The sequence below is a fragment of the Diabrotica virgifera genome, chromosome 8 (genome assembly GCF_917563875.1).
Source record: "Diabrotica virgifera virgifera chromosome 8, PGI_DIABVI_V3a".
NCBI classification, from domain to species: Eukaryota; Metazoa; Arthropoda; class Insecta; order Coleoptera; family Chrysomelidae; genus Diabrotica; species Diabrotica virgifera.
The window spans coordinates 56,165,333-56,182,676 of NC_065450.1; the positions used below are offsets into that span (position 1 = coordinate 56,165,333).

The following is a 17,344-nucleotide window of genomic DNA, read 5'->3' on the forward strand; positions in this document are numbered from 1 at the left end:
GGAGCTGGTTTGAACATTGAATTTAATCGAAAAGCAATGTTTATTTTTGAAATAAACATTTTTTATGTTTCTGGGCAACAGTAAAATGTATTTTAAATTAAATAAACTACATACATTCTTCTTTTTTTTTGTCTAATAATTTAATTAAAAAATTTTTTTGGACACCCCGTACAAATAATTGTGTAAATGTTTATATTACTAAATAGAGAATTTAATGACCTTTCAAATGAGCTATCACTCGACCCCTATTCTCATTTAAAAAAATCATCGATTACGTCATCACGCCCAGATGGATGACGACACTAGTATGATATATCTCCCAAAATATCATAATTTAAAAACAAAAATCGACCTGTTTCGGGATTTTCCCTAATGTCATCGGTTTACGAAATAACGAATGTAGTCCTTTCATTTGCACCATACTGTATAGATAGAAGTTATATTTATGTTTGTTTAGCATTTTATTTAGTATTCAGGAGAATACTTTCAAGACAGATATCAAATATACTTAAAGTTACCTAACTGATAAGGGGATATAAGTACTGATAAAGGAATAAAAAATTGATTTGTACGTTAATGCTACATTTAACCGATTGGATTAAAAACATAAATATCTATCAGAATCTTCACACACCTTTAATATAGTAAGATAAATAAAATACGCATCAAATTCGTATGTCAAATTTAGGAAATTTGAATTTCCATGGCAATGATGGAGCCGTGTTTCATCCATTGTAACATATTGACTTAAAAATTCGGTTTTATTACGATTTAACAGCTTCAAACACTTCTCAGAATCATCAATTCGTTGTTGTTTTTGATCGATTGTAAGCTCTCGCTGCACCCAGTTTGCACAGAGCTTTCACTTACCCAAATATTCATGCACAATATATCCAACAACTTCACTTTACGTTCATCCAAAATTATTTTGTGGACTTTTTTGATGTTCTCGTCGGTAATCCAATATCTTTGTGATGTTCACTGCGTGCATCGACCTCGGTGCTCATTTCGCATCGTTTAAAATTAGCAAACCACTTCTCAACTGTTAATTTCTTGGTGCAGATTCCTTCTTCTTCTTCCTGCTTTCTCAATAGGCTCGCGCCTGTTCCATCTTCTAATGCCTCCTCATCAGATATCCAGGTTGTCACTCCATCTCTTCCTTGGCCTTCCTATACTCCTTCGGCGGTTTGGTGATCTGTCTCGTGCTCTCTTTACCAGTCTTCCTTCTCCCATTCTGCTTATATGGCTATACCATTCTTTTTTTCTTTTCAGTGTCCAGCCATTTACGTTCTCTATATTACAGCTTTGCCTGAGGTCTGTGCTACGTTGTCTGTCCCATAATGGTTTTTCTGCGATATCTCGGACTATTTTCATTTCACACGTTTCCATCAGTCTTTTTGTCCTTGTGGTGGACCAAGAGCTAGCAACGTCGGGAAAACAGTAATTTTAAGACACTTGGTTTTTTAATATATTATTCCCTATGCTTCCTCGAACACCTTACCGGCCATCTGGCTACTGAGACAGGTTGCGTTCATTACTGCGCAGCGCACCTGTACAGGTAAATATATCGAATTTAAAATTATTTTAAGACGAAAAATTTTTTTGCCATTACTTTTTAAACATTATTAGAAATATGAATTATAATTGCCAGGCATTTCTGTGGTTGCTAAATATACGCCAGACGCTATTTTTTATAAATAATAATTGAAAAATTTAAATCATTTTAGTATGTCTGTAATTTTGATACTATATTATTTACATATACTTACTTACTTAGTCCTCACCCTTTCTACCTTTAGGTGTAAGGCTGGTGGAATTGAGTTTGGCATTGTAGTCTCCATGCTTTCCGATTTTACGTATAAATAAATGCAAAATTAATTTGCCAAACATTAATTCGGTTGCATTCACCAGCCAGATGGATTTATAATCATAAAAATAATGTGTATTTTCAGCAAAACGATCGCTGGTTGGGTTAAGAAATAAGACAAACAAACGATACTACAACTTCGGGGGTGCACGGGTGCATGTTGTCCGCACATGCATATGGGTCAGTCACAATTCACAGTGAGCGATCGTTTTGCTGAAAATATATATCATTTTAAACGATTTTAAATCCATCTGGCTGATGACTGCAACCGAGTTAATGTCTGGCGAATTAATTTTGCATTTATTTATGTGTAAATAATATAATATTAAAATTACAGATATACTAAAATGATTTAAATTTTTCTATTACTATTTATAATAAATCGTGCCTGGCGCGTATTTAGCAACCACAGAAATGTCTGGCAATTATAATTATTCATGTTTCTAATAATGTTTTAAAAGTAATGACAACAAAAGTTTTCGTCTTAAATTAATTTTAAATATATTTATCTGTATCTTTTGTTTGTCTTATTTCTTAACACAGCCAGCGATCGTTTTGCTGAAAATATATATCATTTTAAACGATTTTAAATCCATCTGGCTGATGACTGCAACCGAGTTAATGTCAGGCGAATTAATTTTGCATTTATTTATGTGTAAATAATATAATATTAAAATTACAAACATACTAAAATGATTTAAATTTTTCTATTATTATTTATAATAAATCGTGTCTGGCGCGTATTTAGCAACCACAAAAATGTCTGGCAATTATAATTCATGTTTCTAATAATGTTTTAAAAGTAATGACAACAAAAGTTTTCGTCTTAAACTAATTTTAAATATATTTAACTGTATCTTTTGTTTGTTTTATTTCTTAACACAGCCAGCGATCGTTTAGCTGAAAATATATATCATTTTAAACGATTTTAAATCCATCTGGCTGATGGCTGCAACCGACTTAATGTCTGGCGAATTAATTTTGCATTTGTTTATGTGTAAATAATATAATATTAAAATTACAGACATACTAAAATTATTTAAATTTCTCCATTATTATTTATAATAAATGAGGAGCTTAGTATCAAAGACGGACAACTCCATTTTTATCAAAATTGAGTTAAAGGTACAGTCTTATAGGATTTTTTCCGGGGAATTCAAATCTGAATTGCTTTAGTTTCAAAGGCGGCTAGAAAATGCAAAAAATTGCATTTTTATATTGCATATTTAATAGCGTCTGGCGCGCATTTAGCAACCACAGAAATGTCTGGCAATTATAATTCATGTTTCTAATAATGTTTAAAAAGTAATGGCAAAAAAATTTTTCGTCTTAAAATAATTTTAAATTCGATATATTTACCTGTACAGGTGCGCTGCGCAGTAATGAACGCAACCTGTCTCAGTAGCCAGATGGACGGTAAGGTGTTCGAGGATGCATAGGGAATAATATATTAAAGAATCAGCTGTCTTAAAATAGTTTCTCGAAAACGTTGCTAGCTCTTAGACGTGTCAGGTCTTGTTTCCGCAGTGTAAGTCATAATTGGCCTAACTACTGTCCTATAAATCTTGGCCTTTGTTTCTGTCGGTGTAGATGTGTGTTGCGGCAAATAGTGTGTTTAAGACATCCTTTCTATTCTGTTGGCTTTGTTTATTTGTTGGACAACTTCCTCTTCTGCATCTCCATAACTGTGCATTAGTGCTCCCAGGTAGCTGATACTTCTTTCTTTTTGGATTATTGTGATGTCCACTTCCTACTTGCACCTTATTGGATCTTTAGAGATTACCATACTTTTTGTTTTATTTGGTGATATTATCATGTTAAATTTTCTTGCTGTTTTATTAAATTGATATAAAAGTATCTGAAGGTCATCTTCACTCTCTGCAATAAGTATGGCATCATCTGCATATCATACTTCACCCATTATGTAGGGGAGAGTTGGACAAAACCGGGTACCACTCCAAAAACCGTCTGTATCTTTTGCTATGTGAGAGTAGCAAATGTTTGCTGCAGATTGAAATATTCTCAAATGACTTAAGTTTGATATGCCAATGCCAATTTTTAAGAATATTCTTAGACTTTTAATTTTTTTATTTTTATGAAAATATTGCAAAATACCCGGTTTTGTCCAACCGGTATGATAAAACCGGGTAGTAACTTAATTACCATGTAAAAAGACTAATGGGCAGAAAATAAAATATTTATTAAAAGTATGTGAACAAAAATCGAAAATATATGAACAGAAGTCACAAATTAAAACTTCATCTACATCATCATAGTCACTACAGGCGTCATAAGCCCATTTGGTGCAAGACACACATTTTATCCAGCCTCCCTTCACATTATAATTTGAAAATAGTTAATTGTAATATATGTAGACACGCATCGTCATTATTATCTTCTTCCTCCAAACTCTCCAAAATTTTGTTTTTGGTGCAGCCCTTTTTACCACGTTTTTTCTTTTTTTTTTTGTCCAGTTCATTTAGTTTTAATTTTTTTACGACTGGAGATTTTTTTAAATTTTTCCTACTAGCTTTCTTACTAGCCTCTTCCACAGAAGAAGCCACACGTTGTAGTTAATTAAAAGCAAAAAAACACTGCAGAAACTGGAAGTAACAACAGGTCTGATAAAATAGGGTACCCGGTTTTGTAGATTTTCGGACTACCCGGTTTTGTCAAACTCGTAAACAAGACATTAAATGTTATTTAAATTTTTAAGTTATGATATAGATATAATATTCAAAATTTTTGGCCAAATTAAAGGTAATATACTAGGTTACATGTATTAAATTTTGAAATGACCCTTAGTTATTCATTAGAGGAGAAAACAGCTATAAACTTACCTTAAAAATCGAGTTTCCTGCATCAAAAAACAGGTGAGGTCTTACTGCTCCTACACAGATTACTCAAATGAGGTAGAAATGAATACACACGACTGTTGATGGTAAAGGGACACTAATTTTAACATTGTCTAATAGATAGCAGCAGACAGTTAGAAGAATAATGGGGTACCCGGTTTTATCAACCTACCCGGATTTGTCCAACTCTCCCCTACCCTATACTCAGATTTTTAACTTTATAAATAATTTCATCCATGATAAGGTTAAACAGCAGCGGGCTCAATGAGTCTCATTGGCGTATGCCTCTTTCCACTGGTATCAGCTGTGTTAGTTTGTCATTAATTCTGGCTAGTATGTTATTTCTGTTGTATATGTTTTCGATAGTCTTGATAATATCTGATGGTATTCTTGTTCTCATGATCATTTTTCAGTGCGTCACAGTTTTTCGATTTCTCTCTAATGCATTAAGTTAGATGAGACGGAAAAAGCGGTAGCTCCGTGATTAAACACAAAAATAATGCAGCATTACAATAGTTATATACATAAGGTGTCTATTCCTAACCTACGTTTGATTCGTTGATATTTAGAATGCGCGTTTTTTCTAGCCAATCAAATACACGTATTACGAACATTTGACGAAAACTTTCTCCATTTTGGCCATTTTTTAGAAGTGTCAAAGAGTCAAGTGACGGTTATTATTCAGGTCAGTATTTTGTGTACCTGTCATTTTGAAATTTCGAATTCGACTTCCCTTGTGTTTCACAACGTTTTTGTGCATTATTTTGTGTTTTGGTTTAGAATTTAGTTCGTTAAAAGTTATTCATTGGCGTGAGGAGACTAGAGACATTCGAGATGTACCGAAGAGTGCTAAATATCTCATGAGTAGATAGAATAGCCAACGTGGAAGTAATGAGACTTACGCATAAGGAACGAGAAGAACTAACAAATAAGAAGAAAACTGAGATATATGGGACATGTGATGAGAGACGTATATCTAATACTCCAGGTCATTATGCAAGAAAAAGATCCATAGTAAGAAGACGTAACTCATGGCTGAAGAACCTTAGGAACTGGTTTGAATGTAATAACAATGAATTATTTAGAGCTGCGGTTTCAGAAATAAAGATCTCTCTGATGATTGCCAACTTTTAAAGCGGAGACTGCACCTAGAGAAGAAAATAAAAACAATTTATGAATAGTTTTGTGTCATTTTTTAATGTTTCCATATTTATAAATTTAATTAACAATATTGATTATTTTTTAATTTTATTCCCCTTTATAAAAAATACCTACGACACGTTAACATATTGTGTAAAAATCAAATCTACTAAATTACTAATTCATTTAATTCCACAAGCTTTTCACCTATGGCTAAGTACGATTCTAGGATTTGTCAGATTCGTCAATAATTACATGAAATAAGTCTCGACACGCCCAATACAGTATATGACGTCATAATTAATGACGCACTGAAAAATGATCATGACAACAAGAATATATTTCGTTTATATAACAGATGAATTACGTCATTCAGCTCTAAACGGTCGAATGCCTTTTGTAGATCTATGAAGCAACAGTAAGCTGGGACGTTGTATTCTAGTGATTTTTCCATGACTTTCCAGGCGACAAAAACTGGATCGTTACAGGATCGTCCGGATCTAAAGCCTTGTTGTTCATCTGCTAGATCTATTTCGTTGGTGATTTTGGTGGTTATGACTTTTGTGGTCAATTTCAGAGCGGTACTAAGCAGGTTTATTCCTGTGTAGTTTTCGGGTACTGTTTTATCACCCTTTTTAAACATTCCGATCGGGCAGATTCCTAATAATGTTTATTTAGCCAAGCCTTGGCTTCAAGTTGCTTCACTAAAAGTCCTATATCTCATAAACTAATTGTTCGACATCTGTCAAATTTATACACGCATCTGTTGAAGGTTGGGGCTGACTAAAAATCGGGTCGCGGATGTTTCCCCAACTGTCATCAATACGACTAACTTCACGCGTAAATTTTATACGAGAATTATAAAAAAAATATGCATTGAAATCCAGATCCCGTAATTTTTTGAGCGTTATAAAGTGAGTACAAAGACATACATATTTTTTTTTGTAATTACAGCTTCAATTTACCGTACACCTCTCGTAGACTCTGCCGATAAGGTAGAGTCGTGTTGGGGAAAGCTCTTCTTCTTCTTCTTCTTAAGGTGCCGAGACCGCTTGTCGATCGTTGGCTCTCATGTTGCGCAGCATATTAACAATCATTGTCTTATTTACAGCCGCACGAAATAGTTCAGTGCTAGTTTTCCCAAACCATTGGCGTAGGTTTTTAAGCCAAGAAGTTGTACGGCGGCCCACACTTCTTTTTCCCATTATTTTACCTTGCATGACAAGGTGAAGTATGTCATATTTTTCTGGGTGACGCATTATATGACCAAAGTATTCCAATTTGCGCCTTTTAACCGTGTTCACTACTTCGCAACTTTTATTCAAAGGTTGCAAAACCCTTTCGTTTGTGACTCTTTCTACCCAACTGATCTTCAGAATACGGCGGTAGACCCACGTTTCAAATGCTTCTAGGTTTTTTAAAAGCGATTCTGTCAGTGTCCATGCTTCAACCCCGTAAAGTAGTACTGGGAATATATAACATCGGACCATTCTTATGCGAAGTTCCAAATTTAGATCATGACTGCACAGGATTTTCTTAAATTTCATAAAACTTGTTCTTGCTTTGGCAATTCTACTTTTTATTTCTGTACTGGGGTTCCAGCTTTCATTAATATGAGTACCCAGATATACAAGATTACTTACTCGTTCAATTGAGTCATTACCGATTGTTACGTTATAGTTATTATTATTTACGGCTGCCTGTTTACTAATAACCATAAACTTTGTTTTTCTTGCGTTGAGTTTGAGTCCATATATCGCGCAGAATGCCACCATTCGATTCAATAACGCTTGAAGATGTTCAATTGATCCAGTCAGCAACAAGGTGTCATCTGCGTATCTGATGTTGTTCATAAGCATACCATTAATGAGTATTCCCTCTTTTGCGTTTTCCAAGACTTCATTTAAGATTGTTTCAGCGTAAAGATTAAACAACATTGGTGACAATATACAGCCTTGTCGAACTCCGCGCTTGATTTTTACTTCTTCAGAGCACTGATTCGCAACCCTAATACATGCAGCCTGGCCCCAATACAAATTTGCGATTATTCTAATGTCCCTACCATCCAGACCGGTAGTTTTGAGAATATGTAGCATTTTTTCATGGCGAACTTTATCAAAGGCCTTTTCACAATCAATCGCGTACATGAAAACGTCATGATTTACATCTCTGCATCTTTGAATTAAAACTTGGGTTGCGAATAGTGCATCACGCGTTCCAAGGCCACAGCGAAAACCGAATTGAGTACTTGAGATTCTTTCCTCAATTTTTCCTCAATCGGGAAAGCTCGCGTGCCCCTAAAAATCATATGGATTTAACACCAGTAGTGCCATCTATCTGTCAGTCTACGAACTTTTCATTCCTCATGTAACCTTGATTTATTAATTTTTTTATTTTGTTTCAGGCCATCTTTAAAAAGATTTTAAGCAAAAGACAATGGATTTCGTTAGTGATACTAACGTTTGGCTGCATGCTAAAGCAGATTAACTTGACGCAGACTACCTCGAATACCTCGTCAAGCAATAACACCAAAGCCGCTTCAGTTTCCTTAGGAATAGATGCCATATTCATATTTATTCAGATAATATGCTCCTGTCTAGCAGGTGTCTACAACGAATATCTCCTAAAAGATAAAGGTGCTTCTATAAATATTTTCGTGCAAAATGTATTCATGTATTTGGATTCTATAGTTTGCAATGTTCTTCTGCTCATACTGAACGGAAACATCTTAGAAGCGTTCGTTTATGAAAATATTCTTAAAGTTTTACATTATAAAGTCTTATTAGTGATGTTCAATAACGCAGCGATAGGAATTGTAACCAGCTTCTTTTTGAAGAATCTGAATTCTATCTTGAAAACGTTCGCCAGTGCTCTAGAACTAGTCTTTACGGCTCTATTAAGTTACCTTTTTTTCAGTATTCCGATTTATTTAAATACAGTATTAAGTATTGCTACTGTTATGGGCGCTACGTACTTATATTCACAAAATCCTGTTCATAATCCTCCTAAGCCTGTACAGGATGATAGTATTGAAAAAGAACGACTGTTGGAGGAGGTGTGATATGTAGTTAGTATAGAACCAGTTTGTTTGATATAATCTAATAAATTATGTTACGTTATCTGTTGTTTAATTGTATTTAATCACCTGGGATATACCCAGGCGCTACTTTCAGGGAAGTGCGCTGACGCTTCGATTGTGATTAGCTTAGTACGGTACGAACAGTTCCAATTCTGCTGACGTCAGGAACTAGCTTTCTTTTTCGTACGCCAAGTCACGTAAAAACACAACATAAAGACAGTCGAAAAATAGTTCCGGTAGAAGACACAAGTACTCGTAGTGTTTCTGTTTCATCTCTCGTAGAACACAGTCGAAAAATAGTCGTGGCAGACGATACAAGTAGTCACAATGTTTCATCTCGTAATGGGGGGACATGAAAGGAGCCTCCACGTAGATTGTGATCACTTGTGAATACAATCGGGCGTCCCCTGGAAACGAGTAATGTCGGCTAATCCTTTCAACACCGGTGCACCAACAACACAGATGCAATCAAAATCAAAACGGTCTTTATCAAGGCCATTTTTGATGACGACCTCAATTAATATTGAAGGACTATCAGCAGATAAAGAAGACCTATTGTCTAATATGTGCAGAGAACATGGTGTCGATGTTCTACTGGTTCAAGAAACCCATAGAGGTACTGCAAGCCGCAGACCAAGGATTCGGGGTATGAAGCTCATACTGGAGAGACCACACGACCAATATGGTAGCGCAGTCTTCGTCAGACCAGATATCGACGTAGCATCCACATCTCTAACAGATCAAAATGACATCGAGATCCTCACAGTGGAGATAAACTCCTGTACAGTAACGTCAATCTACAAACCACCAAACGCTGACTTTGCTTTTGAGGAACCCTGTACAGTAACGTCAATCTACAAACCACCAAACGCTGACTTTGCTTTTGAGGAACCGAATAACTTTCAATCACAGCAAATCAAATTCGTACTGGGTGACTTTAACTGTCACAGTGTCGCGTGGGGTTACAACGAAACAGATTCCAATGGCGAAGAACTAGGAAAATGGGCTGAAAGCATGAACCTAAAACTTATTTACGATCCAAAGCAGCCTGCGTCGTTCAACAGCGGAAGATGGCGCAGAGGTTACAACCCAGACAATATATTTGTCAGCGACAGAATTGGAGACCAGGTGACAAAAATCGTTGGAAGCGCCCTCCCAAAGACACAGCACAGACCAATAATTTGTCTTTCCAACGCGGCAATCAGATACGAAATTGTTCCTTTCAAGAGAAGGTTCAACTTTACTAAAGCAAAATGGGAAAAATTCTCTGAAACATTGGATCAAGAAGTTTCCCAGCTAGAACCTTGCCCTGATTCATACGATAAATTTGTAGAAATCGTAAAGCAAGTATCACGGAAATTTATCCCTAGAGGTTGTCGAACTGAGTACATAGCGGGGCTCAATGAAGAATCTAAACCCCTACTTAAAAGATACGAACAGCTATATGAAGAAGACCCTTTCTCGGAAGCGACAATACAGGCTGGGGAGGAAATGTTACATGCGATATCCGCCAACAGAACGGAAAGGTGGTGCAAGCTGGTCACGAGTCTGGACATGAAACAACACAGCAGACGTGCCTGGAAGCTGATTCTGAATCTTAGCAACGATCCCGCTGCTCCGGCAGTCAACATGACAGAAGTCATACCCGATCAGATAGCCCATCATCTTCTAATGAACGGTAAGACGACATCAAGAAAGAACAAGGTGAGAGCTCAACGGAATATCGACGAAGAAAGAGACGTTCTAGGTACCTCTTTTTGTCTAGAGGAGATGAGAGGCGCGATCCATCAAATGAAAGATAATAAAGCGGCTGGCCTGGACGACATACGAACAGAGCAAATAAAGAACTTTGGACTAAAAACCGTAGAGTGGCTCGTAAAAATCATGAATTGCTGCATCCGTACATTACAAATCCCCAAAATCTGGAGAAAAGCTAGAGTGGTAGCCCTCTTAAAACCAGGGAAGGATCCGGCGGATACAAAGAATTTTAGACCTGTATCTCTCTTGTGCCACCTTTTCAAGGCCTTTGAAAGAATGATACTGAACCGGATCGCAGAATATGTGGAGACTAAAATTATTCCAGAACAAGCAGGATTCAGGCCCGGAAAGTGCTGCTGCAGTCAAATTCTTAATCTCACCCAACATATTGAAGATGGTTTTGAACGGAAGGAAATAACAGGAGTAGCGTTCATAGACCTAACTGCCGCCTATGATACAGTTAACCATCAACGGCTACTCGCAAAACTCTACGAAACTACAAAGGATTTCCGACTAACAAAGTTAGTGAAATGTCTCCTCCAGAATAGACGCTTCTACGTAACGCTTCAGTCCAAGAACAGTCGGTGGAGGGACCAAAAAAATGGGCTACCACAGGGAAGTGTCCTCGCGCCGATTCTATACAACATATACACCAACAAACAAGGCAATTTATTTACGCTGATGATACAGCGGTGGCAGCTCAGGGAAGAACCTTCAATGAAGTCGAAGTGAAACTGACAGATGCCCTGGGAGACTTAGCTCTATACTATGATAAAAACCATCTGAAACCCAATCCCACAAAAACCCAGGTATGTGCTTTCCACCTGAGAAACAAGCATGCCCGAAGGTCGCTGGACGTGGAATGGCGTGGTCAGATGCTGGAACACAACAAGACGCCAAAATACCTTGGCGTCCGTCTGGATAGAACACTGTCTTACCGATGCCACTGTCAAGATGTCAAGAAGAAAGTAAGTGCCAGAAATAATATCATCCGCAAGCTAACTAATACAAAATGGGGAGCACAACCACACTCTCCGCACTTCTGCCTTGGCATTATGTTTTTCGGCCGCGGAGTTTGGAGCACCAGTATGGGCAAACTCTGCTCACGCAAAGAACGTCGACGTGGCTCTAAATGAAACGGTCCGTATAATATCGGGTTGCCTGAAACCGACACTTATCGAAGAGGTATACCCCATTGCTGGAATTGCTCCACCACCTATCAGGAGGAAGGTCACGTCAGAGGTAGAACGGAAAAAGCAGGAGACGGACCGAAGACACCCCTTATATGACCAGCAAACTCAGCCAAGCAGACTAAGATCTCGGAAAAGCTTCCTGAAAACATCAAGATCCATCCCCGAAGCGCCAGAGACGCGCCGAATACACCTACGGCAAGCGTCAGCTACCGCGACACATTTTCCTCCCTCGGAGGAAATGGCTGCTGGACACAATTTACCGTATCCGACTTGGAAAGCGCGAAACAGACTAAGAACCGGCGTTTCACGTTGTGCTAGTAACCTGAAAAAATGGGGATACCAGGAGGACGATACCTGCGACTGTGGCGCGGTTCAGACCAGCCGGCATCTACTATCATGCACAGAGATGAGAGAGACCTGCACAGAACAAGACTTAATTATAGCAAATGACAGGGCCATCTATGTGGCCAACCATTGGAAATACAGAATTTAATGTTGTTGGTGTTCCGGACACGGAAAGTAAGTAAGTATCTCGTAATGTACCTATTACAAGTGCTTATTGTATCTCGACTTGGAAAGTTGAAAGTTATCTGGGTCCGCTAGTACCAATAATACTTGTTAATCTTAAATGGTACGTTTGAATTTTAAGTGGTTCCTTGCAAAATTAGTGGAAGCTGTAACTGGAGTCACAATATTGTGGCATATCTAGGCAAGAGATACCCAAAACTCGCATCCGTTTTGTTAGGAATAGACGCCATATTTGTATGTATTCAGATAATTTGCTCTTCTCTAGCTCGTGTTGACAACCAATATCAACTAAAAGATAAAGGTGCTTCTATAAATATTTTCGTGCAAAACGTATTCATGTACAGTAGGAAAAATGAAAGAGTACCCATGAACGATCACATAAATCACTTATTTTGTATTAGCTGTCTTTTTCTATAAATAACAAACGTTTCTTATAGAAATAGATAGCAAATACAAAATAAGTGATTGATGTGATCATTCATGGGTATTCTTTCATTTTTCCGACTGTGTTTGGGTTCTATAGTTTGCAACGTTCTTCTGTTCATACTGAAAGGAAACATCCTAGAAGCGGAAATATTCTTAAAGTTTTATGTCTTATTAATGATGTTCAATAACGCAGCGATAGGAATTGTAACGAGCTTCTTTTTGAAGAATCTTAATTCTATTTTGAAAACGTTCGCTAGTGCTCTAGAACTAGTTTTTACGGCTCTATTAAGTTACCTTTTATTCAGTATTCCGATTTATTTAAATACAGTATTAAGTATTGCTACTGTTATGGGTGCTACGTACTTATATTCGCAAAATCCTGTTCATAATCCTCCTAAGCCTGTGCAGGATGATAGTATTGAAAAAGAACGACTGTTGGAGGAGGTGTGATATGTAGTTAGCATAGAACCAGTTTGTTTGATATAATCTAATAAATCATGTTACGTTATCTGATGTTTAATTGTATTTAATACCCTTTATTAATACCTTGACATTGTGGGAAACACAGTCACTAACGTGAAAGCAACTTTCAATAAATTAGAGGTAGAGACAAAACAAAACTGCTCTAAGTATCAGAAAACCAAAAATATGTGTATTAACAGACAAAAGAGACAAGATAAAATAGGGCAAAATGTTACAATAGACGCATATACCTTTGAAATAATAGAAATTTTTAAATATCTCGGAGCGACAATTACCACAGATAACGATATCACGGAAGAGATAAAAGGGAGAATCCAGGCAGTAAATAGATATGTGTTTAGCCTCTACAACACTATTAAATCTAAGAGCCTAACACGAACATCAAAAGACAGTGATTAGACAGGTGCTCATGTATGGGTGTGAGACGTGGACGCTGATAAAGGCAATCGAAAGAAAACTCGGGTGTTTTGAGAGAAAAATCCTCAGAAGAATATTTGGACCTTATCGCGACCCGAATACTAACCAATACCAAATGAGACCAAATACCGAGGTGTTAACAGATAGATGTATGGGGCTAGCGACGTGGCCCAAGAGATTAAATCCCAACGTATAAGATGGGCAGGTCATGCAGTGGCACACCTGCACATCACTCATGCATTGTGCAGGTGTTTCCCAGAGGAAAAAAAATCATGAAGTTAGATTATATTATAATAGAAGTATAACTTCTTACGTGCGTACAAAGTACACACACATTCTTTTTTTTTGAGTTTTATGGACCTCGATAACTGAAACCTGTTTTCTGCAGTGGGTTATCACATCACTTCATTTCTGTGTGACCCGTCCTTTGATGTGATTCCTGGATTCATATTCTATCTCTGGTTAATTGACTAAGATCATAACAAACTGAAAAAAATGCTGTGTTTGTGTTTCTATTTATTGAAAATGTGAGTTTTTTTCATTTTATAGCATATAGTTCGGTTAAATGGACCCCCCAATAAGATGGGAAACAGTAGTGCAGGTAGCTTATAACATTGTTTGTAGTGGTGACAGCGGAACCAATTTAATTTTCCCCTTTGGAGACGTATGTGTAGATAATTGAGTCATATTAGCGGATAAGTTCCTCACAAGACCGGAGTTTCTGCTGTCCGGTATTTTGAAATACTTACAACGTTATTGTCTACGATGAATATTCTAGTGGGAAACTGGAGTAAAAATAAGGATTTAAAAATTATAAATGTATGTATAAATTATTCCCAATTTAATCGAAAATATTAACAACAAAATGGTATAACGTGGTATAATTGTCGTAGAAATATAGGTACACATTGTACACAATTTAAAACTGAACTTGTCTTCTAAAATGTGTTTGTAATAATGAATTATTTCTCATGCCCATCTTCATATTATATTTTGATTGCATTCTCTTCAAAAAGTGGAGGTCTCTAGCTTTCCTAAAAGAAAAAAATATTTTTTAATAATTGGTTTAATTACATAAACGGACTCAAAAAATTACAACGTGGATACCACGAACAGATAGAAACAGCAGAGGTAGACCGCCTACAATATGGACAGACTGGGTAAAAAGAATAGCTGAGGACTAGCTGCAGGAAGCTCAAGACCAACAGAACTGTAAGAAATAAGGGGTGGCCTATGAGGGGAAGGATGATAATTAAAAATATTGTAACAAATTGTAAGAAACATGATCAACTGTCTATTAAAACCTGGTCGACCTTCAGAAAACCTATGTTACTGCACCATTAAATAAATTGTGATTGTGCGTGAAAAACAATGGTGTCGGTAAATGTTACATTAAAGCTGTAATGTAAAATCTATCTATTAGCCTTGCGATATCCAATATTGGACATAGGCCTCCCCTTCGCTCCTCCATCTTTCTCTATCCTGAGCCATGTGCATCCATTTCGAGCCTGCTTGGTGTTTTAGGTCATCTACCCATCTCATCTGTGGTCTTCCTCTCTTTCGTTTATATGTCCATGGTCTCCACTCTGTAATAATTTTATTCCATCTTTCGTATTTTTGTCTAATCGTATGACCGGCGAATTTCCATTTTAGTTTAGCTGTTTGACGAGTAGCATCTTTAACTTTTGTGATATTTCTTACCCAGGAATTCCTTTTTCTATCTGACAGTCTTACGTTGATCATTTGTCTTTCCATTGCTCTTTGTGTTTTCGCAATTCTGTCCATATTCGCTTGTTTGAACGTCCATGTTTGACATCCATATGTAAGGACCGGAAGAATACATTGGTCGTAGATTTTCGTTTTTAGATATTGAGGGTATTTTTTATTCTTCAATATGAAGCTGAGCTTATCAAACGAGACCCACGCTAACTTCGTTCGTCTCTTTATTTCTGCTGTTTGGTTTTCTCTATTCAATTTTATTATTTGTCCCAAGTATATGTATTCATGCACTTCCTCTATTTGGTTTTGTTTAACTACGATTTTTAACTCATCCTCTTGATTTGTTATCACTTTTGTTTTGCTGTAGTTCATATTTAATCCAACTTTATTGGCTTCGTGTTCTAGTTGTTGTATCATTATTTGTAGTTGTTCCTTGTCTGTAGCGATAATGACGACATCGTCAGCGTATCTTAGGTGATTTAAGTATTGGCCGTTAATGATGATTCCATATTCTTCCCATTGTAATCTCTTGAAAATGTCTTCTAGAGCTTGGTTGAAGAGCATCGGCGAAATCGTATCTCCCTGTCTAACGCCCCTTTTGATAGGTATGGGGTGTGTATTCTGTTCAAGTTGGATCGTAGTTGTGGCCTTACTGTATATATTAGAGATTAGTTCTGTATACCTGTAATCTACTCTGCTATTGCGTAGTGATTGTTTCACTGCCCAGTGTTCTATGGAGTCGAATGCCTTTTCAAAATCTATAAATGCCATATATATGGGTATTTGGTATTCATTTATTTTCTCAATAAGTAACTTCATTGTCAGTAGGTGATCACATGTGCTGTAGCCTTTTCTGAATCCTGCCTGTTCTTTGGTCTGATAATTGTCGAATTTAGGGGTTAGTCTGTTGGTTAATATTTTAGTTAACAATTTATACATAACATTAAGCAAGGTAATCGGTCTATACTTTTTCAAATTTTTTTGTCTCCTTTTTTAAACAATAATAGAGTGATTGCTTCATTCCAATTACTGGGTATGTTTCGTGTACTTAGTATTTTGTTCAATAATATATATAAGACTTGCCTTGTAATTTTTCCGCCATTTTTAATCATCTCCACTGTAACGCCGTCTCTTCCTGGTGATTTATTATTTTTCATTTCTCTCAGGGCTTTCTTTATTTCTGATTTGCTAATCTCTGGTTGTAGGTCAGAGTTAACATTTTTTATTTTAGTTTTAAATTTTTGAAGAGTTTCTTGTGTCGGTGGTTGCTTTTCTTGATATAAGTCTAAGTAATACTGTTGTGATATTGCTAATATTTCATGTATATCGTTGGTCTCTTCTCCCTGAGTATTTTTGATGGCATTTATTTCTGTTTTTCCCAGTTTTGGTCGTAAGCACTTCATATTCTTGTTTTGTTGAATAACTTTTTCAACTTGTTCTTCTTGTTTCTTTCTTTTCTCTTCTTTTATCTTTTTCTTGATGCTTTTGTTTATCTTCGAATACTCTGCTGTTGATCTCTTGTTTTGTTGAGCTAGTGTTCTCCGTTTTTCCATTAATGTTTTTATTTCATGTGAGATCCATTCTTGTCTTTTCTTTCTCATGGGTGCCACTTCTTTCCCGGCTTTCAGTAATGTTTGTGTTAGAATGTTATTGATTTCGTCGACTCCTTTATTTACGAGTTGATTTTTATCGGGCATGATGTTTTTTTTATTTTCTCTTTATACTCTTGTTTATTTTCCCTTAATTTTTCCATATCTAAAATTTTGTAAATTTTTTGTTGTCTTTTTCATTTCAAATTGACCATTAATGCTTAGGTTCGCTAGTAGATAGACAACCTGCGTTCTGGCACATCCCCTAAATCGCAACCCTTAAATATTAA

The 17,344-nt window shown here is 36.5% G+C and overlaps 2 protein-coding genes across 3 annotated transcripts in view; one reads left to right on the forward strand and one right to left on the reverse strand.

Annotated features, from left to right (window-relative positions):
- LOC114337969 (UDP-galactose transporter senju) overlaps nt 1–13,354 on the forward strand; it is a 33,380-nt gene extending 20,026 nt beyond the window's left edge. The window contains exons 4-5 of one of the 2 annotated variants that reach the window (XM_050658623.1): nt 8,267–8,767; nt 13,141–13,354. In XM_050658623.1, the coding sequence (XP_050514580.1) occupies nt 8,267–8,767; nt 13,141–13,296 (657 nt within the window). In that variant the 3' untranslated portion in view covers nt 13,297–13,354. Of the gene's footprint in view, nt 1–8,266; nt 8,982–13,140 lie in introns of those variants that run through there. The other variant, XM_028288555.2, reaches the window with a different exon arrangement.
- Nucleotides 13,355–14,570: 1,216 nt separating this feature from the next.
- LOC126889907 (cytoplasmic 60S subunit biogenesis factor ZNF622) overlaps nt 14,571–17,344 on the reverse strand; it is a 33,809-nt gene continuing 31,035 nt past the window's right edge. Inside the window, exon 5 of the mRNA XM_050658624.1 lies at nt 14,571–14,780. Within this exon, the coding sequence (XP_050514581.1) occupies nt 14,666–14,780 (115 nt within the window). The 3' untranslated portion in view covers nt 14,571–14,665. The remainder of the gene's footprint in view (nt 14,781–17,344) is intronic.